Source organism: Stegostoma tigrinum, chromosome 16, assembly GCF_030684315.1.
Source record: "Stegostoma tigrinum isolate sSteTig4 chromosome 16, sSteTig4.hap1, whole genome shotgun sequence".
Lineage (NCBI taxonomy): Eukaryota > Metazoa > Chordata > Chondrichthyes > Orectolobiformes > Stegostomatidae > Stegostoma > Stegostoma tigrinum.
The window spans coordinates 67,183,143-67,210,196 of NC_081369.1; the positions used below are offsets into that span (position 1 = coordinate 67,183,143).

Genomic DNA, 27,054 nt, shown 5'->3' on the forward strand with positions numbered 1-27,054 from the left:
GGGGAATCGCTGTGTGAAGCGTTGGGGAATGGCTGGGTGAAGCGTTGGGGAATCGCTGTGTGAATTGTTGCGGAATCGCTGTGTGAATTGTTGCGGAATCGCTGTATGAAGCATTGGGGAATCGCTGTCTGAAGAGTTGGGGAATCGCTGTGTGAAGCGTTGGGGAATCGCTGTGTGAAGTGTTGGGGAATCGCTGTGTGAAGCGTTGGGGAATCGCTGTGAGAAGCGTTGGGGAATCGCTCTGTGAAGCGTTGGGGAATCGCTGTGTGAAGAGTTGGGGAATCGCTGTGTGAAGCGTTGGGGAATTGCTGTGTATAGTGTTGGTGAATTACTGTGTGATGTGTTGGGGAACCGCTGGGTGAATCGTTGTGGAATCTCTGTGTGAGGTGTTCAGGAATCGCTGTGTGAAGCGTTGGGGAACCGCTATGTGAAGCGTTAGGGAATTGCTGTGTGTTGAGTGAGAGAACCGCTGTGTGAAGCATTCGGGAATCGCTGTGTGAAGCATGAGGGAATTGCTGTGTGAAGTGATGGGGAATCGCTGTGTGAAGGGTTGGGGAATCGCTGTGTGAAGCGTTAGGGAATCGCTGCGTGGAGTGTTCAGGAATCGCTGTGTGAATTGTTGGGGAATCGCTGTGTGAATTGTTGGGGAATCGCTGTGTGAAGCATTGGGGAACCGCTGTGTGCAGTGTTGGGGAATCGCTGGGTGAAGTGTTTGGAAACCGCTGTGTGAAGCGTTGGGGAACCGCTGTGTGAAGCATGAGGGAATTGCTGTGTGCAGTGTTAGGGAATCGCTGTGTGAATTGTTGTGGAATCGCTGTGTGAAGCGTTGGGGAATTGCTGTGTGAAGCGTTGGGGAATCGCTGTTTGAAGCGTTGGGGAATCGCTGTGTGAAGCATTGGGGAATTGCTGTGTGAAGCATTGGGGAATCGCTGTTTGAAGCGTTGGGGAATCGCTGTGTGAAGCGTGAGCGAATCGCTGGGTATAGTGTTGGTGAATTACTGTGTGAAGTGTTGGCGAATCGCTGTGTGAGGTGTTCAGGAATCGCTGTTTGAAGTGTTCAGGAATCGCTGTGTGAATTGCTGCGGAATCGCTGTGTGAATTGTTGCGGAATCGCTGTGTGAAGTCTTGGGGAATTGCTGTGTGAAGTGTTGGGGAATCGCTGTGTGAAGCGTTGGGGAATCGCTGTGTGAGGTGTTCAGGAATCACTGTGTGAACTGTTGTGGAATCGCTGTGTGAATTGTTGCGGAATCGCTGTGTGAAGCATTGGGGAATTGCTGTGTGAAGCGTTGGGGAATCGCTGTGTGAAGCGTTGGGGAATGGCTGGGTGAAGCGTTGGGGAATCGCTGTGTGAATTGTTGCGGAATCGCTGTGTGAATTGTTGCGGAATCGCTGTGTGAAGCATTGGGGAATCGCTGTCTGAAGAATTGGGGAATCGCTGTGTGAAGCGTTGGGGAATCGCTGTGTGAAGTGTTGGGGAATCGCTGTGTGAAGCGTTGGGGAATCGCTGTGAGAAGCGTTGGGGAATCGCTCTGTGAAGCGTTGGGGAATCGCTGTGTGAAGCGTTGGGGAATCGCTGTGTGAAGCGTTGGGGAATTGCTGTGTATAGTGGTGGTGAATTACTGTGTGATGTGTTGGGGAACCGCTGGGTGAATCGTTGTGGAATCTCTGTGTGAGGTGTTCAGGAATCGCTGTGTGAAGCGTTGGGGAACCGCTATGTGAAGCGTGACGGAATTGCTGTGTGTTGAGTGAGAGAACCGCTGTGTGAAGCATTCGGGAATCGCTGTGTGAAGCATGAGGGAATTGCTGTGTGAAGTGATGGGGAATCGCTGTGTGAAGGGTTGGGGAATCGCTGTGTGAAGCGTTAGGGAATCGCTGCGTGGAGTGTTCAGGAATCGCTGTGTGAATTGTTGGGGAATCGCTGTGTGAATTGTTGGGGAATCGCTGTGTGAAGCGTTGGGGAACCGCTGTGTGCAGCGTTGGGGAACCGCTGTGTGAAGCATGAGGGAATCGCTGTGTGAAGCGTTGGGGAATCGCTGTGTGAGTTGTTCAGGAATCGCTGTGTGAGGTGTTCAGGAATCGCTGTGCGAATTGTTGAGGAATGGCTGTGTGAGGTGTTGGGGAATCACTGTGTGAAGTGTTGGGGATCGCTGTGTGTAGCGTTGTTGAATTACTGTGTGAAGTGTTGGTGAATTACTCTCTAACGTGTTGGGGAATTAACGTGGGAAGTGTTGAGGAATTGCTGTGGGAAGCGTTGGGGAATCGCTGTAGAAAGTGTTGGGGCATCGCTTTGTGAAATGTTCGGGAATCGCTTTGTGAAGTGTTGGGGAATCGATGTGTGAAGTGTTGGGGAACCGCTGTGTGAAGTGTTGGTGAACTGCTGTGTGAAGTGTTGGGGAATTAACGTGGGAAGTGTTGAGGAATTGCTGTGCGAATTGTTGAGGAATTGCTGTGGGAAGTGTTGGTGAATTACTGTGTGAAGCGTTGTGGAATTATTTTGTGCAGCGTTCGGGAATTACTGTGTGAAGTATTGGGGAATTACTCCGTGAAGTGTTGGTGAATTACATTGAACATAGAACATTACAGCACAGTACAGGCCCTTCAGCCCACATTGTAAATTGTTAGTGATTTACATTGTATGGTGTAGGTGAATTACTGTGTGAAGTGTTGGGGAATTGCTGTGTGAAGTGTTGGGCAATGATGGTGTGAAGTGTTGGGCAATGATGGTGTGAAGTGTTGGGGAGTGACGGTGTGCAGCGTTGGGGAATTACTTTGCGCAGCGGTGGGGGATTGCTGTGTGAATTTTTGTGGAACTACTACTGTGTGAAGTGTTCGGGAATGACGGTGTGAAGTGTTGGTGAATTACTATATGAATTGTCGGGGCAATCACTTTGGGGAATCACTTTGTGAAGCATTACGGAATCACTCTATCAACTGTTGGGGAATCACTGTGTGAACTGTTGGGGAATTACTAACTGAAGTGTTGGGGAATCCCTGTGAAGTGATGGAGAATCAGTCCGTGAAGTGTCGACCAGACCAAGTAAGAAGGGCTGATAAGTCCAGTACGAAAGGGCCAATGCATATGCAGTTTTATATAAACTTTCATCAGTCCACCAATAATAACTCTGTGAGCAGCCACATCTGCCTTGGCCCACAACAGACACAACCCAACATCCTTTAAATTGTTGCTTTTTGTTTCATACTTGTATTGTGCTGACTCTGAGCTTTTCAACTCGAAGGACAAGTTGTCTCTTTAGACTCTCTGTTTTAGCAAGTTTTGTTTTGCTTCCGAATTTCAATCTAAATGTTTTCTTTATCTCAGTTTTCAGAAGTTCCCTGTTTGGTTTGTGAAGCCTGATATCAATTCTGTAACATCCTTTCCATATATTAATTTACACAAGATGATGATCTCGTATTTTACTCCCAGTCAACTCGCTGTGACTGTACAGTTAACCAACAGAAACTGTGTCATTATCCATTTGTGCGTTAATAATTATTTATAATTTTTGCTCGCCGAGTTAAAATTCTACGATGTGCATGACTTAATCCTGAATTCCGTGGGGAGTTTAGAATTGGGGAGGGTGTGGATCGGGCCAGGGGCACTTTGATGAGAGCAGCTGTTTTCTGTCTGTCTTTCCCTCCACAGTTGCTCAGTGTCAGGACACTAATATTTCAGTCTGCCTTTTCTCTCTGCTAAGCACATGTGCTGTCAGTCAATTGGTTTTCCTAGAGCCTGGGCAGCTCGTCAGCTGTCAGTTACTTGGCATCGTAGAGACAGCAGATCACATACAGCAGCTCCAACTCACTTTGTTTCTGTGGCACTTTCTGTCGTCTGCTCTACTGTTCTGTCTCTCCAGTGTTGGGAATGTGGACCGAGAACTACATTATTCTGACAACAGTCCTTGCACTCCTTGAGGTATGTGCTCTATGTGCGTTTAATTGTGTGCATTAAGGAATATGTGCCATACAGTGTGTTTCCCTGATATTCCCCTGTGCTCACTGACTTACATAGGCTCCTGGTCATGCAATGCTTCAATAAAAACACTCTCACCCTTGTCTTCAGGTTCGTCTGTGGTCTTCCCCCTCCATATCTTGGTTTTCTCCTTCAACATCACGGCCTTTCCAGAGATCTGCGCCCCTCTTATTCGGGTCTCGTGAGCAATTACCCGACAACTTGTGGTCCCGCGTTACGCAGCCTCAGCTCTAAACTCTGTAAACTCCCTTCCTAAACATCTCTGCTTCACTTTCCTCCTTTAAACACTCCTTAAAACCTCTGCTTACTTGACCAAGCTTTTTGGCCATCCTTATGTGGCTCGCTCTCATGTTTTGTGTTATATTACCAATGCAATTACTTTTGGATTTTTCATTATGTTAAATGTGCAATACAAACAGAAGTTGTTAGATGTGTGTGTACACATTTTTCGGGGAATGTGGGTGTTTTCAGGATGGGTGGGTGCGTATTCTGACGGCAAGTGTTCTGTAGGGAGGCACTTTTGTTTAAAAGCTACCGATGGTAATGTTTTATGAGTGTGCGAGTGCTAAGGACGGCTGTATGTGGTGTATATGAACTTGTACCAGAGGATGTTGCTGGAGTTTCCTCATAGAGTTTGTGATTGTGATCAATCTATTCTAATATTTTATCTGTTCACTTCCTTGTCGTGGAAATATCTTTGTACAATATTGCAAAATGAAATATAGTCATTCTGGTATTTTTCCATCTCTCCACAATTTTATTTTAATTGCCATTAGTGAAGCCAATTATCGACAGATTCCTTTAGAGATGTAAATTACAAATCCATCTCTCTGATAGAACTTTAAGAACAAGGAAAATGTAGCATATTGGAGAAAAGTCAGATTCCTGAAGATATGAAAGTGAGAAGCAGGATTTCACTCCTTATTTCATGGCCCTGATTACATTCCAATAATGGTAATGATGTCTTGTGCTCCAGAATTTGCTGCCCCCCCTACCCAGCTGTTGCAGTTTAGCTACAACTACTAACTGTACTTATCCGGATGCATCACAGCTTGGTCCAGCAACTGCTCTGCCCAAGACCACAATAAATTACACAGAGTTGTGAACACAGCCCAGTACATCACACAAATTAACCTTCTTCATTGACTCTGTCTACACTTTCTGCTGTCTGGGGAAAGCAGCTCATCTAATCAAAGACTCGTCCCACCCCGGTTATACTCTCTTCCACCGTCTTCCAATAGGAAGAACATTTAGAAATTTGAAAACATGTGCCACTTTACTGGTCAGTGCATTGAGCATAGGGGTTTGGATTTCATGTTGCAGCTCTACAGGATATTGGTTAGGCCACTTTTGACATATTGCATTCAATTCAGGTCTCCCTGCTATAGGAAAGATATTGTTAAAGGTTAAAGGGTGTAGAGAAAGATTTACAAGGACGTTTCCAGGGTTGAAGGGTTTGAGCTGTAGGGAGAGGCTGAATAGGCTGGGGCTATTTTTCTCGGAGTGTCAGAGGTTCAGGGGTGATTTGATAGAAGTTTATAAAACCATGAGGGGCATGGATAGCATGAATAGCCAAGGTCTTTTCCCAAGATGTGGGAGTCCAAAGCTCTAGAGGGCAAAGATTTTAATGTGAGAGGGGAAAGATATAAAAGGGACCTGAGGGGCAATTCTTTCATGCAGAGGGTAGTGCATGTATAGAATCAGCTGTCAGAAGATTGATACATTTAAAACACACCTAGAGGGTATATGAGCAGGAAGGATTAGAGGGATACAGGCCAAATGCTGGCAAATGGGACTTGATTAATTTAGGATATCTGGTCAGGATGGATGAATTGGACTGAAGGGTCTGTTTCCATGTTGTACATCTCTATGCCACTGTGATCAGACTTTTAAAAGAACTTCTCATATATTAGAGTTGATTTTTCTGTGCACCTTCTCTGTAGCAGTAACACTGTATTCTGTTCTATTACCCTGATGTACTTATGTAAGGTATGATTTGTCTGGTTAGCACGCAAAATAATACTTTTCACTGTATCAAGTCACTCAGGCACTCACACAAAGCAGGACAAATCCAACCCAGCCAATTACCATTCCATCAATCTACTCTTGATCATTAGTAAATTGATGGAAAGTCAATGGTGCTAGCAAGCAGCACCTGCTCAGCAGTAACCTACCCAGTGACACCCAATTTGGGTTCTGTAAGAACCACTCAGCTCCTGATCTTAGTACAAACATGCACAAAGGAGCTGAATTCTAGAGGTGAGGTGAGGGTGACAAGACTTTAACATCCGGGCTTTGTGAAATGTAGCATCAATGAGCCCCTGCAAAATGGAATCAGTGGGTATCAGGGACAAACATTTCACTGAGACAACACGGTGGAGAGCTGGAGGAACACAGCAGGCCAAGCAGCATCAGAGGAGCAGGAAGGCTGATGTTGCGGGTCTAGACCCTTCTTCAGAAATGGGAGAGGGGGAAGGGGATTCTGAAATAAATAGGGAGAGAGGGGAGGCGGATAGAAGATGGATAAAGGAGGAGATAAGTGGAGAGGAGACAGACAGGTCAAGGAGGTGGAATTGGAGCCAGTAAAGGTGTGTGTAGGTAGGGAGGGGATAGATTGGTCCAGGGAGGACAGATAGGTCAAGGAGGCAGGATTAGGATAGTAGGTAGGAGATGGGGGTGTGTCTTGAAGTGGGAGGAGTGGATAGGTAGGAGAACAGGTTAGGGAGGCGGAGACGAGCTGGGCTGGTTTTGGGATGCAGTGGGGGCAGGGGAGATTTTGAAGCTGGTGAAGTCCACATTGATACCATTGGGCTGCAAGGTTTCAACGCGAAATATGAGTTGCTGTTCCAGCAACCTTTGGGCGACATCATTGTGGCACTGCAGGAGACCTACGATGGTCATGTTGCCCAAGGAGTGGGAGGGGGAGGTGAAATGTTTCACGACTGGGAGATGCAGTTGTTTGGTGTGAACCGAGCTTAGGTGTTCTGCAAAGCTGTCCCCAAGACTCCATTTGCTTTCCCTGATGTAGAGGAGGCCACGCATACATTTCACTGTTTGGAGTCATACCTGGCAAATAGGAAGATGGTTGTGGTTATTGGAGGTCAGTCATCACAGCTCTAGGATATCTCTGCAGGAGTTCCTCAGGGTATTGTCCTAGGTGCAACCATCTTCCACCATCAATAATCTTTCCTTCATTATAAGATCAGAAGTGGGAATGTTCACTCACGTTTGCGTGATCTTCAGCACCATTTCTCAATTTCTCACGTACCGAATCAGTTCATGTCCAAATGCAGCAAGACCTGAACAATACCCAGGTTTGGCCTGACAACTGGCAAGTACTATCTGTACCACACAAATGCCAATCAATGACCATCTCCTTCAAGAGAATCTAACCATCACCTGCTTCCAATTGAAAACTCAAAGATGAGCTGCAGGTGAGAATCAGCAGTCATGTAAAACTAAAGAAGAATGAGGCCTGGATCTGCATTCAGTGTCTAACTGTACCCTAACCTGTGTCATATAAAATTCATTATTGCAACTATACTTCACATGATGTGCTCCATTGTACCTTTTACTACCTTTTGATCCCAGTACTCAAACTTTTGGAGACTTTGATATTTGAACAACTAGATCGTTGTTCATGCATGATCACCCAATTGACGGGCAGTGACAGACTTGAGGGCTTTTGCTGTAAACACAACTGCAAATGATTCCCTGGAGGACTGAAGAAGGTGTCATGGGATAGGAAAGGATGAGTAATGGTTTGTGTGGTTTCCATAAGACCATAAGACACAGGAGCAGAAACTGGGCCATTTGGCCAATTGAGTCTGCTCTGCCACTCAATCATTGCTGATACGTTTCTCAACCCCATTCCCCTGCTTTCTCCCTGTAACCCTTGACCCCCATGATAACATGAACCTATCTATCTCCATCTTAAATATACTCACTGACCTGGCCTCCACAGCTTTCTGTGGCAGTGAATTCCATAGATTCATCACTCTTGGCTAAAAGAAGTTTCTCCTTATCTCTGTTCTAAAGGGTCTTCCCTTTACTCTAAGGCTGTGCCTTTGAGTCCTGGTCTCTCCTAACAATGGAAATATCTTCTCAACATCCACTCTGTCCAGGCCATTCTGCATTCTGTAAGTTTCAATTAGATTCCCCACTCACCCTTCTAAACTCCACTGAGCATAGACATAAGTCTTCAAACGTTCCTCAAATTTCATTCCTGGGATCATTCTCGTGAGCCTCCTCTGGACTTGTTCCAGGGCCAGCATATCCTTCCTGAGGTATGGGACCCAAAATTGCTCACAGTACTCTAAATGTGGTCTGACCAGAGCTTTATAAAGCCTCAGAAGTACATCCCTGCTTTTATATTCTAGTCCTCTCGAAATAAATGCCAACATTGTATTTGCTTTCCTAACTACCCTTTCAGCCTATAAGTTTATCTTAAGAGAATCCTGAACTAGGACTTCAAAATCCCTTTGAACTCTAGATTTCTGAATTTCCACCCCATTTAGAAAATAGTCTATGCCTCTATTCTTCCTACCAAAGTGCATGACCTCACACTTTCCCACATTATATTCCTTATATTTCATTTGCCACTTCTATGCCCACTCTCCTAACCTGTCTAAATCCTTCTGCAGCCTCCCTGCCTCCTCAATATGACCTGTCCTTCCATCTATCTTTGTATTATCTGCAAACTTAGCCAGAATGCCCGCAGTTCTTTCATTTAGATCATTAATGTATAAAGTGAAAAGTTGTGGTCCCAACAATGACACTTGTAGGTCACCACTAGTCACTGGCTCCCATTCTGAGAAGGACCCTTTTATCCCCACTCTCTGCTTTCTGCCAGACAGCCAATCTTCTATCCATGCTCGTACCTTGCTTCTAACACCATGGGCCCTTATGTTCCTCAGCAGCCTCCTGCACAGCACCTTATCAAGGGATTTCTGGAAGTCCACGTAGATAACATCTATTGGCTTTCCTTGGTCTACCCTGCTCATTACTTCCTCAAAGAATGCTAGCAGATTTGTCAGGCATGACCTCCCCTTGATGAAACCATGCTGACTTTGCCCTACTTTACCATGTACTTCCAAGTATTCAGAAGTCTCATCCTTCACAATGGACTCCAAAATCTTACCAATGACCGAGGTCAGGCTAACCAGGTTGTAATTTCCTGTTTTTGCCTTCTTAAACATTTATGATTTTCCAGTCCTCTGGGACTCTCCCTGACTTCAGTGATTCATAGAACATAGAACATAGAAAGGTACAGCACAGTACAGGCCCTTCGGCCCACGATGTTGTGCCGTGGAATATTTCCAATCCAAAACTAAAATAATCTAACCTACATTCCCCTCAATTCACTGCTGTCCATGTGCATGCCCAGCAGTTGTTTAAATGTCACTAATGACTCTGCTTCCTTGAAGAACTTGGACATCTGGGATGTGCGGGAGTGGAATGCCTCATCGTGGGAGCAGATGTGGCGGAGGCGGAGGAATTGGGAATAGGGGATGGAATTTTTGCAGGAGGGTGGGTGGGAGGAGGTGTATTCTAGGTAGCTGTGGGAGTCGGTGGGCTTGAAATGGACATCAGTAACAAGCTGGTTGCCTGAGATGGACAAGAACCGCAACTTTCCCCCCACAGTGGTCAAGAACGCCCTTGACCGCGTCTCCCGCATTTCCCACAACACGTCCCTCACACCCCGCCCCCGCCACAAACGCCCAAAGAGGATCCCCCTCGTTCTCACACACCACCCCACCAACCTCCGGATACAACGCATCATCCTCCGACACTTCTGCCATCTACAATCCGACTCCACCACCCAAGACATTTTTCCATCCCCACCCTTGTCTGCTTTCCTGAGAGACCACTCTCTCCGTGACTCCCTTGTTCGCTCCACACTCCCCTCCAACCCCACCACACCTGGCACCTTCCCCTGCAACCGCAGAAAATGCTACACTTGTCCCCACACCTCCTCCCTCACCCCTATCCCAGGCCCCAAGATGACTTTCCATATTAAGCAGAGGTTCACCTGCACATCTGCCAATGTGGTATACTGCATCCACTGTACCGGTGTGGCTTCCTCTACATTGGGGAAACCAAGCAGAGGCTTGGGGACCGCTTTGCAGAACACCTCCTCTCGGTTCGCAACAAACAACTGCACCTCCCAGTCGCAAACCATTTCCACTCCCCCTCCCATTCTTTAGATGACATATCCATCATGGGCCTCCTGCAGTGCCACAACGATGCCACCCGAAGGTTGCAGGAACAGCAACTCATATTCTGCTTGGGAACCCTGCAGCCCAATGGTATCAATGTGGATTTCACAAGCTTCAAAATCTCCCCTTCCCCCACCGCATCCCAAAACCAGCCCAGTTCGTTCCCTCACCCCACTGTACCACACAACCAGCCCAGCTCTTCCCCTCCACCCACTGCATCCCAAAACCAGTCCAACATGTCTCTGCCTCCCTAACCTGTTCTTCCTCTCAACCATCCCTTCCACCCACCCCAAGCCACACCTCCATCTCCTACCTACTCACCTCATCCCACCTCCTTGACCTGTCCGTCTTCCCTGGACTGACCTATCCCCTCCCTACCTCCCCACCTATACTCTCCTCTCCACCTATTTTCTTTTCTCTCCATCTTCGGTCTGCCTCCCCCTCTCTCCCTATTTATTCCAGAACCCTCACCCCATCCCCCTCTCTGATGAAGGGTCTAGGCCTGAAACGTCAGCTTTTGTGCTCCTGGGATGCTGCTGGGCCTGCCGTGTTCATCCAGCCTCACATTTTATTATCTTGGATTCTCCAGCATCTGCAGTTCCCATTATCACTGGGACAAGCTGGGCTGGTTTAGGGATGTGGTCGGGGAGGGGGAGATTTTGAATCTTGTGAAGTACACATTGATACCATTGGACTGCAGGGTTCCCAAACAGAGTATGAGGTGCTGTTGCTGCAACCTTCGAGTGGCATCATTGTGGCATTGCAGGAGGCCCAGGATGGACATGTCATCTCAGGAATGGAAGGAGGAATTGAAATGGTTCGCCACTGGGAGGTGCAGTTGCTCAGTGCGAACCGAGCGTAGGTGTTCTGCAAAGCAGTCCCCAAGCCTTCGGTTGGTTTCCCCAATGTACAGGATGTACTGGAACAATCTCTCTTCCGTAGCAACGTGGGCCCTAAACACCACCTCTTCCTCCATTACATTGATGACTGTATTGGCGCTGCCTCGTGATCCAACAAGGAGCTCGAACAGTTCATCCACTTCACCAACACCTTCCACCCCAACTTTAAATTCACCTGGACCATCTCTGCTACCTCTCTCTCCATCCTGGACCTCTCCGTTTCCATGCCTGGCAACCACTTGGAAACCAATATCCATTTCAAGCCCACTGACTCCCACAGCTACCTAGGACACACCTCCTCGCACCCGCCATCCTGCAAAAATGCCATCCCATTTTCCCACTTCCTTTGCCTCCGCCATATCTAAGTTAGCAGAAGTGCTACACCTGCCCCACACCGTCCTCCTCACCCCTATCCCAGGCACCAAGAAGACCTTCCACATGCAAGTCTGCTAATGTGGTATTCTGCATCTGCTTTTCCCGTTGTGGCCTCCTCTACATCAGGGAAACCAAGTGGAGGCTTGGGGACCGCTTTGCAGAACACCATAGCTCGGTTCACACTCTCCCTACTTATTTCAGACCCTCTTCCCCTCCAGTATTTCTGAAGAAGGGTCTAGGCCTGAAACATAAGCCTTCCTGCTCCTCTGATGCTGCTTGGCCTGCTGTGTTCATCCAGCTCTACGCCCACCATCACCGACGCAGCCCCACCCACAGCCGACACTGACGCAACTCCGCCCACAGCCACCAGCTCCAGAGGAGTCAGCAACACTGAGCCCTACCGAGTCTTCACCATCCCCGCAGACCTCCCCCTGACTGAGGATGAACGGTTAGTCCTCAGTAAGGGGCTCAACTTTGTCTCCCTCACCCACATATTAACGAATACCGGTCACATTCGGACATTGAGCAGTTTTTCCGCTGCCTCCGCCTCCACGCTTGCTTCGTTAACCGTGAGCCTAACACTTCCTCTACTGACCCCTTCTCCCGCCTCCAACACAAGCCCTCCTCCTGGGCACCACCCCAAGGCCTCCTACCCTCCCTCGACCTCTTCATCTCTAAATGCCGTCAAGACATCAATCGCCTCAACCTCTCAACCCCTCTCACCCACTCCAACCTCTCCCCAGCAAAACGTATAGCCCTCCGCTCCAATCCCAACCACAGCATAAAACCCGCGGACAAGGGAGGTGCAGTTGTAATATGGCACACTGACCTCTAAATTGCTAAGGCCAAGCGCCAACTCTCCGACACCTCCTCCTACCGCCATTGGATCATGATCCCACCCCCAAGCACCAAACCATCATCTCCCAAACCATCCACAACCTCATCACCTCAGGTGACTTCCCACCCACAGCATCCAACCTCATTGTTCCCCAACCTCACCCCGCCCGCTTCTATTTCCTTCCCAAAATCCACAAACCTGCCTGCCCTGGTTTACCCATTGTCTCCGCCTGCTCCTGCCCCATCGAACCCATCTCCACCTATCTGGAATCCATTTTCTCCCCCTTGGTCCAGGAACTCCCTACCTACATCCGTGACACCACCCATGCCCTCCACCTCCTCCAGAGCTTCCAATTCCCCAGTCCCCAACACCTCATTTGTACCATGGATGTCCAGTCCCTAGACACCTGCACTCCACATGCAGATGGCCAAAAGGCCCTCCGCTGCTTCCTGTCCTGCAGGCCTGACCAGTCCCTCTCCACTGACACCCTCATCTGCTCAGCTGAACTCGTCCTCACCCTCAAAAACTTCTCTTTCACTTCGTCACACTTCCTACAGACAAATGGGGTGGCCATGGGTACCCGCATGGGCCCAATTCTGAGCAAGGGTCACCAGACCTGAAACGTTAACTCTGTTTTCTCCTCCACGGATGCTGCCAGACCTGCTGAGATTTTCCAGAAACTTTGTTTTTGGGCCCAAGCTATTCCTGCCTCTTTGTAGGTTAAATGGAACAATCCCCCTTTCATACCTACACTGGCCCTAAAACACCCACCCTTCCTCCGTTACATTGATGACTGTATCGGCACTGCCTCGTGCTCCCACAAGGGTCTCGAACAGTTCATCTACTTCACCAACACCTTCCAACCCAACCTTACGTTCACCTGGACTATCTCTAACACCTCCCTCACCTTCCTGGACTTCTCTGTCTCCATCTCGTGCAAGCACCTAGAAACCGATATCCATTTCAAGCCCACTGACTCCCACAGCTACCAAGAACACATCTCCTCCCACCCACCTTCCTGCAAAAATGCCAAACCCTATTCCCAATTCCTTTGCCTCCACCACATCTGCTCCCAAGATGAGGAATTCCACTCCTGTACATCTCACATGTCCTCGTTCTTCAAGGACCGCAACATCCCCTCCACACTGGTCGAGAATGCCCTCGATTGTGTCTCCCGCATTTTCTGCAACTCATCCCTCACAACCCGTCCCCACAATAACAACCAAAAAAGAACCCCCCTCATCCTCACGTACCACCCCACCAACCTCCGGATCCAATGCATCATCCTCTGACCCCACCGCCAAAGACATTTTTCCTTCCCCACCCTTGTCTGCCTTCCGGAGAGACCACTCTCTCCGTGACTCCCTTGTCCACTCCACACACCCCTCCAGCCCCACCACCCAGCACTTTTCCCTGTAACCGCAGGAAGTGCCACACCTCCTCCCTCACGCCCATCCCAGGCCCCAAGAAGACTTTCCATATCAAGCAGATGTTCACCTGCACATCTGTTAATGTGATATACTGTGTCCGCTGTACCCGTTGTGGCCTCCTCTACATTGGGGAAATCAAGCAGAGGCTTGGGGACTGCTTTGCAGAACACCTAGGCTCGGTTCGCAATAAACAACTGCACCTCCCAGTCGTGAATCATTTCAACTCCCCCTCCTATTCCTCAGACAACATGTATATCCTGGGCCTCTCTGCAGTGCCACAACATGCCACCAGAAGATTGCAAGAACAGCACCTCATATTCCGCCTGTGAACCCTGCAGCCCAATGGTATCAATATGCATTTCACAAGCTTCAAACTCTCCCCTCCTCCTACCACATCCCAAAACCAGCCCAGCTCACCCCATCTCCTTAACCTGCTCTTCGTCTCACCTATCCCCTCCTCCACCACAAGCCGCACTAATCTCATCCCGCCCTCTTGACCTGTCCGTCCTCCCTGGACTGACCTATCTCCTCCCTAACTCCCCACCTACACTCACCTTTACTGGCTCCATCCCCGCCTCTTTAACTTGTCTGTCTCCTCTCCATCTACCTTTTCCTCTATCCATGTTCTATCTGCCTCCCGTTCTCTCCCTATTTATTTCAGAACCCTCGTCCCTTCCCTCATTTCTGATGAAGGGTCTAGGCCCGAAACGTCAGCTTTCCTGCTCTTAAGATGCTGCTTGGCCTGTTGTGTGCATCCAGCCTTCAACCTTGTTATCTCAGCTCTATACCTTGCTTTCTCACATTCTCCAGCATCTGCAGTTCCTACTATCTCTTGCCAACCAATCAGTACCCTTTCCTCCAATCATATAAATTATTGAGATCATTTGGAATTTAACATTCTTGTGTGTGTTCTGATGTGTGCACGATGAAAAGCTTTGTCAACATTGCTCTCTTTTCAGTAATATTCAAATTCTTTTCAATCAGCCAAATGTTTATATTGTTTTCTTTGTTCTCAGTTATCGTTTGCTAGCTCCTCAAGTATCGCCAATTTTCCGGCCAACCAATAATCATCTCAGCATTGTGTGCAGTTTCCAAAACTGGTTCATCCTTCAGATTAAGGCTAAGAATTCTGTCTATTGTCTTTCACCAAAACTAGAAAAATACTCTGCAGTGGGGTTGTATGACAGCAATACAAACACTTTATGCATGAATGTTTCAAGGGAGGTGGAGGAGATCCGTCTGTGACAGCTGCTGTCTTGTATTGCTCAGTGTGGAACGCAGCGTGAAATTCTTATATTACAGCCTGTGGGAGGTGGCCTGATTCTTCATCTAAAAATACTGGACTCTGATGAAAAAAAGTCTTATTAAACTAAATTTAAAACATTTATTAGTGCTTCATGTTCAGAAAAAATGTTGCCTCTGTTTCTAGTGAGTATTAAATTCCCTCTGGTACGTTGTGTAATGTCCCCAATGTTGAAACATGTCACTGACTGACTACATATCTCTCCTTGTAGCCTTAAGTACCACACCCATCTCTCAGATTGACACAGTTCTGCTTTCAATCTTCCACCTTAGGTTTAAAGTATTTAAATGTAATAAAATTATGTGAATAACAAATTAGATTTATATAGTTCCTTCAACATAGTAAAGGTGCTTCAAATATTAAACAAAATTTGACACTAAAATATACAAGGAGGTTGTTGATCATATCACCAAAAGTATGGTTGAAAGATTGATTGATTTTATTGTCGTATGTACCAAAATGCAGTGAAAAGCTTTGTTTACGTGTGTTACAGGCAGATCACAGCAAGGAAAAGATGTACAGATCAAAAATTCTGAGAGGCATCCAGGTTACATTATTTGAGGCTACTGTCCATTCAACAGCCAGATAACAGCAGGAAAGAAGCTGTTCCTGAACCTGCTTGTGCATGTGTTCAGGCTTCTGTATCTTCTGCCTGATGGCAGAGGTTGAAGGAGATCAATACAGGGGTTGTGATGGGTCTTTGATGATGTTGGCAGCCTTTCTGCAGCAGTGAGCCGTGTAAATGGGGACTCCTATGGATGGAAGGTTAATTTCTGTGATGGTCTGGGCTTCTGTAGTTTCTTACAGTCCTGGACACAGCAGTTGCCATACCAGGCTGTTATTCACCTGAACAGTACCCTTCCAATGGTGCGTCTGCAGAAGTTGGTGAGGGACCTTGTGGACATGCCAAATTTGCTGAGCCACCTGAGGAAAAAACAATGTCATTGTGCCTTCTTAACTATCACACCTACGTGGGAAGTCCAGGACAGGTCATCAGTTATTGTCACTCCGACCGACGAACTTGATGCTCTTCACCCTGTCAACGTCAGTTCCGTTAATGTAGATGGGGGCATGTTCTCCTCTTTTTCTAAAGTCGATGATCAGTTCTTTAGTTTTGCCAATGAGACAAATTGTTATCATTGCACCATGTCACCAAGCCCTCTATCTCCCTTCTGTATTTTGACTCTTCGTTGTTGATATCCATACCCCTACAGTAAACATGTAGATGGCATTCATTTTGAATCTGGTAACGCAGTTGTAGTGTACAGGGAGTACAGTAGGGAGCTGAGGACACATCCTTGGGTTTTATTGTGGAGGAGGTACGGTTACCTATCCTCACTGATTGCAGTCTATGGATCAGAAAGTAGAGGATCTAGTTGCAGAGGGTGGAGCCAAAACCAAGGTGAATCAGTTTTGGGATTAGTCCGGAAGGGATAAAGGTGTTGAAGGTGGAGCTGTAGTCATCGAGTAGGAGTGTGATGTGGGTGTCTTTGTTGTCTAAATGTTCCAGGGATGAGTGCAGGGCAGTGGCATCCTCTGTGGACCTGTTAAGTCATAGAACATAGAACAGTACATGCTGACCATTGATCCTCATGTATGCACCCTCAAATTTCTGTGACCACATGCATGTCCAGCAGTCTCTTAAATGACCCCAATGACCTTGCTTCCACAACTGCTGCTGGTAACGCATTCCATGCTCTCACAACTCTCTGTGTAAAGAACCCGCCTCTGACATCCCCTCTATATTTTCCTCCAACCAGCTTAAAACTATGACCCCTCGTGTTAGCCATTTCTGCCCTGGGAAATAGTCTCTGGCTATCAACTCTATCTATGCCTCTCATTATCTTGTATACCTCAATTAGGTCCCCTCTCCTCCTCCTTTTCTCCAATGAAAAGAGTCCGAGCTCAGTCAACCTCTCTTCATAAGATAAGCCCTCCAGTCCAGGCAGCATCCTGGTAAACCTCCTCTGAACCCTCTCCAAAGCATCCACATCTTTCCTATAATAGGGCGACCAGAACTGGACGCAGTATTCCAAGTGCGGTCTAACCAAAGTTTTATAGAGCTGCAACAAGATTTCACAACTCTTAAACTCAATCCCCCTGTTAATGAAAGCCAAAACACCATATGCTTTCTTAACAACCCTGTCCACTTGGGTGGCCATTTTAAGGGATCTATGTATCTGCACACCAAGATCCCTCTGTTCCTCCACATTGCCAAGAATCCTATCCTTAATCCTGTACTCAGCTTTCAAATTTGACCTTTCAAAATGCATCACCTCGCATTTATCCAGGTTGAACTCCATCTGCCACCTCTCAGCCCATCTCTGCATCCTGTCAATGTCCCGCTGCAGCCTACAACAGCCCTCTATACTGTCAACGACACCTCCAACCTTTGTGTCGTCTGCAAACTTGCTGACCCATCCTTCAATCCCCTCATCCAAGTCATTAATAAAAATTACAAACAGTAGAGGCCCAAGGACAGAGCCCTGTGGAACACCACTCACCACTGACCTCCAGGCAGAATATTTTCCTTCTACTACCACTCGCTGTCTTCTGTTGGCCAGCCAATTCTGTATCCAGACAGCTAAGTTCCCCTGTATCCCATTCCTCCTGACCTTCTGAATGAGCCTACCATGGGGAACCTTATCAAATGCCTTACTGAAGTCCATATACACCACATCCACAGCTCGACCCTCACCAACTTAGGCAAATTGTGCGGCATTGAGGCAGGCTTGGAGACTGGCGTGAATGTGGGTCATGACCAGCCTCTTGAAGCACTTCATGATTAGGTAGGTTTTAAGAGGTATCTTAAAAAAGAAAGTAGAGAGGTGGGTATAGGGAAGAAATTCCAGAGATTAGGACAAAGGCAAGTGAAGGTACATTTGCCGATGGTGGAATGATGGAAATTGGGGAAGTACAAGAGCACTGGTATCCTTTCCATGAAGCTCCCAAGGACATTTTACTTTACTAAAGATCTTCTATAAATGCAGTCATCCAACTTGTCCAAGGGGCACAGAGAACTCAAAAGACTTGTGGCAAGGATGTGCGTCCACAGATGGATGGTCAGAGCTTGGCCAGAAGAAATTGGAAAACAAATTGGAGAAATTTTGAAAATCGACAAAACTGTGGATGCTGTAAATCAGAAACAAAAACAGTAATTGCTGGAAAAGCTCAACAGGTCTGGCAATGTCTATGGAGAGAAATCTGAGTTAACATTTTTCGTCGCATGACCTGTCCTCAGAACTGATGAGTTTGGAAAATGTCAGTTTATATGCAGAAGATGGGGAGCGGGGGAGGGGGTAGGGAGTAAATGATAGGTGGGGATAGACCCCAAAGAGAGAAGACAGATGGCAGACAAAGGAATGGGTAACAATCTGGCTAGAAGGGTGAATGGCTATTTAACGGGGACTGTTAGTGACTAAAAACGGGACTAACAATTTGTCCTTCTAGATGGAATTGGTTATGGGTTTGGAAGGTGCTGTCCAAGGATCTTTGGTGAATTTCTGCAGTGCATTGTGTAGATGGTACACACTGCTGCTGCTGAGTGTCGCGGTATGTTTGTGGATGTGGTGTCAATCAAGCGGCTGCTTTGTCCTGGATGGTGTCAAGCTTCTTGAGTGTTGTTGGGGCTGCACCCATTCAGGAAAATTGGGAGTTTTCCATCACATTCCTGACTTATGCCTTGTGGATGGTGGACAGGCTTTAGGAAGTCAGCAGGTGAGTTGCTTGCCATGGTATTCCTAATCTCTGAATTTGATGAGCTCAGTTGAGTTTCTCGTCAATGGTAACCCCCCAGGGTGTTGATACTGGGGCAACCAATGATTCAATCGTTGAATGTCAAGGGCAGTGGTTGAATTGTATGTATCTTATTGGAAATAGCGATTGCATGGCATTTATGTTACTTGCCACTTGTCAGCCCAAGCCAGAACATTGTTCAGATCTTACTCCATTTAAACATGGAATTTTTGGATGTACTGAAATTTATGAAGGGCAGACTATAGCAGAATGCCAAGAGAGCTTTGGAATGGTTATAAGGAACAAAAACAAAGTTGCTGGAAAAGCTCAACAGGTCAGGCAACATCTGTGAAGGAGAAAACAGAGTTAAAATTTCGGGTCCGGTGACCTTTCCTCAGAATCGTTCGGAGGAAGGGTCACCAGACCCGAAACATTAACTCTGTTTCCTCCTTCACACATGCTGCCAGACCTGCTGAGCTTTTCCAGCAACTTTGTTTTTGTTCCTGATTTACAGCATCTTTCGTTTTTATTTAGAATGCTTATGTCTGAAGATAACAAAGGTGGAGATAAGAGGTTCAGCAGCTGATGAATAAAAGAATCAAAGATGGGTAATGTTATAGAGTTGGAACCATACAATCTTGGTGATGGAGAATGTGTCTCAAAATTCATATTTATTGAGAGCACTTAGTTCTGATGGATTTAATCTGCCTGTTGTCAAATATCATATCAATGTAGTAGAAAATGTAACTTTGAAATAATTTTAATTTTATAAAACAGCAACAACCTGATCTGTAGCCAGTGTGAATTCTTTATGCGGATTGAGGCCAGTTTTAATGACAAGAGGTTAATCTCCTTTTAATTTGATAAATCGCTGTCAGGAGATTAGACAGTGGGAGAGACAGAGTGAATAGGAAGTCTTTGAGCCAAACCTACTTATCACTCAATAAGAGAGCTGTGTTAAAAGAGAAATCCATACTGCATAATAAATGTCAAAGATTAATCCAGACGCCTTGAATCATGGACATCTTTTCTCTTTTGTCTGTGCTCCTTGCTCTAGGGGAAATGGGTGCTGAGGTTGTGAACAGCAGCATAGCTATTCTACACAGCTCAATACAGTCCTGCAAGCAACTGAATAAACTAATAAAGGCAGCTTTTAAATAGTCTAAAACAAGAACTTTCAAAAGCTGATTGGAGTAAACTGTTTGCAGGTAAAGGTCTGATAAGTGGGAGTCTTTCAAAAGTGTAAGTTCAGAGTCATTATGTTCCTGCTGAGATGAAAGGTAACACTGGTAGGATTAGGGAACGATGGATGAATAAAGTTATTGAGGTTCTGGTCAAGAATAAAAAAAATTATATATCAGATATAGACAACTGGGTTCAAATGAATCTCTTGAACAGTATAAAGAGAGCAGGGGTGTTTTAAGAGGGAGATTTGGAAGACAAAGAGGGCATATGAGATAAACTTGACAGATAAAGTTAAGGATAATCCAAAGAGATTCTACAAGTACATTAAGAGCAAGATTAATAAGGTGGAAATTGAGCAGAATGTCTCCCTTGTAGAACAGTCTAGAACAACAGCTCATAAATATAGAGTGAGAGGAGGTACATTCAAAACTGAGATTTGGAGAAACTAGTTCACTCAGAAGGCTGTGAATCTGTGGAAATCACTGCCCCAGAGTGCAGCGAAGACAGAATCAATTAACAGATTCGAGAAAGAAATGGATATGTTTCTGATGAAAAGCAGCATAAAAGGCAATGGGGAGCAGGCAGGAAGGGAGAGTTGAGACCAGGATAAGATCAGCCACAATCGTTATAAACGGCCGAGCAGGCTCGGAGAGCTTAATTGCCTTCTCCCACTCCTAATTCCTATGCTCCTATTATAAAGGATATAATAGCAGAGTATTCAGAAACAGCCAGTTGTCATGGTGCATATAGGTACCAACAATATAGGCAGAAAACAGGATGAGGTCCTACAAGCAGAATTTAAGGAGTTAGGAGCCAAGTTAAAAAGTAGGACATCAAAGGTAGTAATCTCAGGATTGCTACCAGTGCCACGTGCCAGTCAGTGCAGAAATGAAAGAATAGCCAGGATGAAGGCGTGGCTTGAGAGATGGTGTAGGAGGGAGGAGTTCAGATTTTTGGGACATTGGAACCGGTTCTGGGGAAGGTGGGACTATTACAAATTGGACTGTCTACATCTGAGCCAGACTGGAATCAATGTCCTTGGGGGTGCTTTTGCTAATGCTGTGGGGGAGGGTTTAAACTAATGTGGCAGGGGGATGGGAACCAAATATTGGACAGAAAAGAGGTAGAAATGAAAGCCTGTAGGGAACTAGATAATGGAGTCAGTGTGACTAAAGGGAATAGTAGTCGGGGAGCAGATGGTGAACACAAAGGGACAGGTGGTCTGAGGTGCATTTGTTTTAATGCGAGAAGTGTAGTAGATAAGGCAGATGAACTTAGGGCTTGGATCAGTACCAGGAAGTATGATGTTATTGCTATTACTGAGACTTGGTTGAGGGAAGGGCATGATTGGCAACTAGTTGTCCCAGGATATCAATGCTTCAGGCGGGATGGAGAGGGAGGTAAAAGGGGTGGAGGAGTTGCAGTACTGGTCAAAGACGACATCACCACCGTACTGAAGGAGGGCCCCATGGAGAACTCAAGCAGTGAGGCAATATGGGTAGAACTCAGAAATAGGAAGGATGCAGTAACAATGTTGGGGCTGTACTACAGGCCTCCCAACAGCGAGCGTGAGATGGTACAAATGTGTAAACAGATAATGGAAAGGTGTAGGAGAAACAGGGTGGTGGTGATGGGAGATTTTAATTTTCCCAACATTGACTGGGATTCACTCAGTGTTAGGGGTCAAGATGGAGCAGAATTTGTAAGGTGTGTCCAGGAGGGTTTTCTAGAGCAGTATGTATGTAGTCCAACTCGGGAAGGGGCCATACTGGACCTGGTGTTGGGTTATGAACCTGACCAGGTGGTTGATATTACAGTAGGGGACTACTTTGGAAATAGCGACCACAATTCCGTAAGTTTTACAATACTCATGGACAAGGATGGGAGTGGTCCTAAAGGAAGAATACTAAACTGGGGGAAGGCCGACTATACCAAGATTCGGCAGGATCTGAGGAATGTAGATTGCGAGAAACTGTTTGAAGGTAAATCCACATTTGATATGTAGGAGGCTTTCAAGGAGAGGTTGATTAGTGTGCAGGAGAGACATGTTCCTGTGAAAATGAGGAATAGAAATGGCAAGATTAAGGAACCATGGATGACAGGTGAAATTGTGAGACTAGCCAAAAGGAAAAAGGAAGCATACATGATGTCTAGGTGAGTGAAGACAGACGAAGCTTTGCAAGAATATAGGGAATGTAGGGCAAATCTGAAATGAGGGATAAGAGGGCTAAGAGAGGACATGAGATATTGCTGGAAACATGGTTAAGGAAAATCCCAAAGCCTTTTATTCATATATAAAGAGCAAGAGGGTAACGAGAAAAAGGATTGGCCCACTTAAGGACAAAGAAGGAAAGTTACGCGCTGAGTCAGAGAAAATGGGTGACATTCGTAACAAGTACTTTGCATCGGTATTCACCAAGGAGAGGGGCATGACAGATGTTTGCTTACTCTAGGTCAAGTTGACATAAGGAAGGAGGAAGTGTTGGGTATCCTAAAAGGCATTAAGATGGACAAGTCCCCAGGTCTGGATAGGATCTATCCCAGGTTTCTGAGGGAAGCGAGAGAGGAAATAGCCAGGGCCTTAACAGATATCTTTGCAGCATCCGTAGACACAGGTGAGGTCCTGGAGGACTGGAGACTTGCTAATGATGTCCCCTTGTTTAAGAAGGGCAGCAAGGATAATCCAGGTAATTATTGACCGGTGAGCCTGACGTCAGGGGTAGGGAAGCTTGGAAGAAAATGGGCTTATCAGTGACTGGCAACATGGTTTTGTGCAGGGAAGGTCATGTCTTACCAACTTAATAGAATTCTTTGAGGACGTGACAAAGTTGATTGATGAAGGAAAGTCTGTAGATGTCATATACATGGGCTTCAGTAAGGCGTTTGGTAAGTTCCCCATGGCAGGCTGATGGAGAAAGTGAAGTCACATGGGGTCCAGGGTGTGCTAGCTAGATGGATAAAAAACTGGCTAGGCAACAGGAGGCAGAGAGTACTAGTAGAAGGGAGTTTCTCAAATTGGAGACCTGTTCCACAGGGATCTGTGCTGGGACCACTGTTGTTTGTGATATATGTAAATGATTTGGAGGAAGGTGTAGGTGGTCTGATCAGCAAGTTTGCTGATGACATGACGATTGGTGGAGTAGCAGATAGTGAAGGGGACTGTCAGAGATTACAGCAGAATATAGATAGACTGGAGAGTTGGGCAGATAAATGGCAGATGGAGTTCAATCCGGGCAAATGCGAGGTGATGCATTTTGGAAGATCAGATTCAAGGGCGAACTGTACAGTAAATGGAAAAGTCCTAAGGAAAATTGATGAACAGAGAGATTTTGGTGTTCAGGTCCATTGTTCCCTGAAGGTGACAACACAGGTCAATAGGGTGGTCAAGAAGGCATACGGCATGCTTTCCTTCATTGGGCGGGATATTGAGTACAACAGTTGGCAGGTCATGTTGCAGTTGTATAGGACTTTGGTTCAGCCACATTTGGAATACTGTGTACCGTTCTGGTCGCCACATTACCAAAAGCATGTGGATGCTTTGGAGAGGGCGCAGAGGAGGTTCACCAGCATGTTACCTGGTATGGAGGGTGCTAGTTATGAGGAGAGGTTGAGTAGATTAGGATTATTTTCATTAGAAAGACGGAGATTGTGGGGGAACCTGATTGAGGTCTACAAAATCATGACGGGCATAGACAGAGTGGATAGCAAAAAGCTTTTTCCCAGAGTGGGGGATTCAGTTACCAGGGGTCATGAGTTCAAAGTGAGAGGAGGAAAGTTTAAGGGAGATATGCGTGGAAAGCTCTTTACACAGAGGGTGGTGGGTGCCTGGAACGTGTTGCCAGTGGAGGTGGTAGACGCAGACATGTTAGCGTCTTTTAAGGTATATTTGGACAGGTACATGGATGGGCAGGGAGCAAATGGGCACAAACCGTTAGAAAATAGATGACAGGTTAGACAGAAGATGTTGATCAGCGCAGGCTTGGGGGGCCGAAGGGCCTGTTCCTGTGCTGTAATTTTCTTTGTTCTTTGTTCTAAATACATAATACATATGATCAAACACAGTCAGCATGGCTTCATGAACAGAGTCATGGCCGATATACATATTAAAATTATTTGAGGAGGTAACAAGCAGGGTGGATAAGGGGTAAGTAGAGAATACATATAACATAGAACAGTACAGGCCCTTCGGCCCATGATGTTGTGCCAAACATTTGCTCTAATCCTAAGGTCTATCTAACCTCTACCTCATACTATCATCCATATATATCATACAATATATTAGACTTGCAGTAGGATTTTGATAGATGACCACACATTGTGCTACTTGATAAAATAATAGCTCATTAAATTGGTGGTAGAATAATAGTACGTGTCGAGGATTGGTTAACTTACGGACATTTACACTACATATGAGGGAAGTAAATGTATTTTGCAGATGCCAAAACAAAGGGAAGGGTTTGATGAGGATGACACAAACAGCCTGGAGAGCAATATAAACAATGTAGACAATATAAACTAGCATCCAAGTTCGGCAGATAATGGGGAAGGCAAATGGAATGTTGGCCTTTATTTCAAAGGAAATGGAATAAAAATAGGAGAATATTGTGACACCAGGCACAGTTAGACTACAGCTGAAATACTGTGAACTGTTTTGGTTCACTTATAAAAGATATACTGATGTTGGAGGCAGGTCTAGAGAAGGTTCACAATGTTGATCCCACATTTGGAGAAACTGTCTTATGAGAAGAGTTTGAGTAGTTTCGAAGTGTTTGAAATCAGTCTCACAGAACAGATGCTATTGACTGAAAGCCTTTCACGTAGACAGGCCAGAAGCTATGCAGTTTCAATAGTTAACTCTTTCCAGCTTGACAGTTTCATTGATTATGGCCAGAATCCTTGGTTGAAGATTCAGTTGGTTAATTGTTGCAATAACTAGTCAACAGTTCCACAGGAATCTCACCTTTCACCTACAGTAGTATAACGAAGTGAATGTGATCATGGTGTATCTCCAACATGTCAAACATTTCTTTGAGAATTAATCCCCACTAACTTGAACCTAATCCCCAGCCACCTACCTTGGCAGTAAAAATTAAATCTTTCTCTCTCTGTGCTTTTTTCTCCTTCTGTGTGCCTCCTCAATAACTCTTTGTTTCTCTCTTTTTCCCTCACACACTATCCACATCTCTGTCTTTCTTTCTCTCTTTGCATCTCTTTCAGTTCTCTGATTTTTGATCACTGTTCCTGCTCCCTGTCCTTCCCCCAAATTGCTGTCCTCAAGCTTGGTTATATGACACAGTGTATACCCTACCTGCAGGTTTGGATCATTTCCTTTGACAGATGCTTAGTATATATTTAGACCAGGGCTGTGTCCTGGCCTGGCAAGGGTTTGCTGCAATAGTTCAGTCCATTTCTAGAATTCCCAGAGTTTTTGCAGGGTCTCTCCAGCATTGTGCATATTTCAGCTTCTTTTCTAACTGGTGTAGTCTCTGATCACTCTGTATCTCAGAGTAAACTGTTCTCACTGGTAAAGGGATTAAGAACACGAGGGCACAAATTTAAAGTGATTTGCAAAGGAAGTAAATACAATGTGAGAAAAAGCTTTCATGTGAATGGTTTGGCTCTGGACAGTACTGTGGAGGCGGGTTCAATCAAAGCTTAAAAGCATTAGATGATTATGAAAACAGAAACAGTCCGTAAGGTTACAGGGAAAGGGTGGAAGAAAGGTACCACGTCATATTGTTTTTCAGAGAACTTGTGCAGACATGATGGATCAAATGGCCTCCATTTGCATGATAACAATTCTGTGATTCTGGGCTTTAGTTGAACAAGTACAGATAATGCAATCACTGAGTGTTCGAAACCTATTTTTGTTATCATAGGGCAAACTGTGAATTAGTGGAAAGCACACATTCTCTGGTTCAGAAGATTGTGTTTTCAAATCCCACTCTGGGTGTGTACCACTGTTTGAGGTAGTGTCTTTTGGATTTGAGGCTTGACTAAAGCCCCATACCTCTGCTGTAGTGGTTTTATGGTATTATTTTAAAGAAGTACAGTAGAATTTTCTCTGAATTCCTGACCAATACCTAACTCTCAAAAAACATCACACAAGTGGATGTCCTGTGTACTACTGTGTTGCTGTTTGTTGGAGCCTGATGTTCATAATTTGGTGGCCATAATTCCTACACAAAACCTAAACAACAAAGAAAATTACAGCACAGGAACAGGCCTTTCGGTTCTGCAAGCCTGTGCTGATTGAGATCCTCTGTCTAAGCCTGTCATCTATTTTCTAAGGGTCTGTATCCATTTGCTCCCTGCCTATCCATGTACCTGGCCAGACACATCTTAAAGGACGCCATCGTGTCTGCATCTACTACCTCCGCTGGCAACACGTTCCAGGCACCCACCACCCTCTGCGTAAAGAACTTCCCACACATATCACCCATAAACCTTCCTCCTCTCACTTTGAACTCATGGCCCCTAGTAATTGAGTCCCCCATTCTGGTAAAAAGCTTCTTGCTATCCACTCTGTCTATACCCCTCATGATTTTGTAGACCTCAACCAGGTTCCCCCCTCAATCTCTGTCTTTCTAATTAAAATAATCCTAATCTACTCAACCTCTCTTCATAGCTAGCACCCTCCATACCAGGAAACATCCTGGTGAACCTCCTCTGCACCCTCTCTAAAGCATCCACATCCTTTTGGTAATGTGGCGACCAGAACTGTACGCAGTACCTAAATGTGGCCGAACCAAAGTCTTATACAACTGTAACATGACCTGCTAACTCTTCTACTCAATACCCCGCCCAATGAAGGAAAGCATACCATATACCTTTTTGACCACTCTATTGACCTGCGTTGCCACTGTCAGGGAACAATGGACCTGAACAACCAGATCTCTCTGTCCATCAATTTTCCCCAGGGCTGTTCCATTTACTGTATAGTTCGGTCTTGAATTAGATCTTCCAAAATGCATCACCTCGCATTTGCTCGGATTGAACTTCATCTGCCATTTATCTGCCCAACTCTCCAATCTATCTATATTCTGCTGTAATCTCTGACACTCCCCTTCACTATCTGCTACTCCACCGGTATTCGTGTTA

The 27,054-nt window shown here is 45.9% G+C and overlaps 1 protein-coding gene across 1 annotated transcript in view; it reads left to right on the forward strand.

Annotated features, from left to right (window-relative positions):
* Window positions 1–3,647: 3,647 nt before the first annotated feature.
* The window catches only part of cdh15 (cadherin 15, type 1, M-cadherin (myotubule)), a 78,774-nt gene continuing 55,367 nt past the window's right edge, over window positions 3,648–27,054 (forward strand). Inside the window, exon 1 of the mRNA XM_048547215.2 lies at window positions 3,648–3,913. Within this exon, the coding sequence (XP_048403172.1) occupies window positions 3,863–3,913 (51 nt within the window). The 5' untranslated portion in view covers window positions 3,648–3,862. The remainder of the gene's footprint in view (window positions 3,914–27,054) is intronic.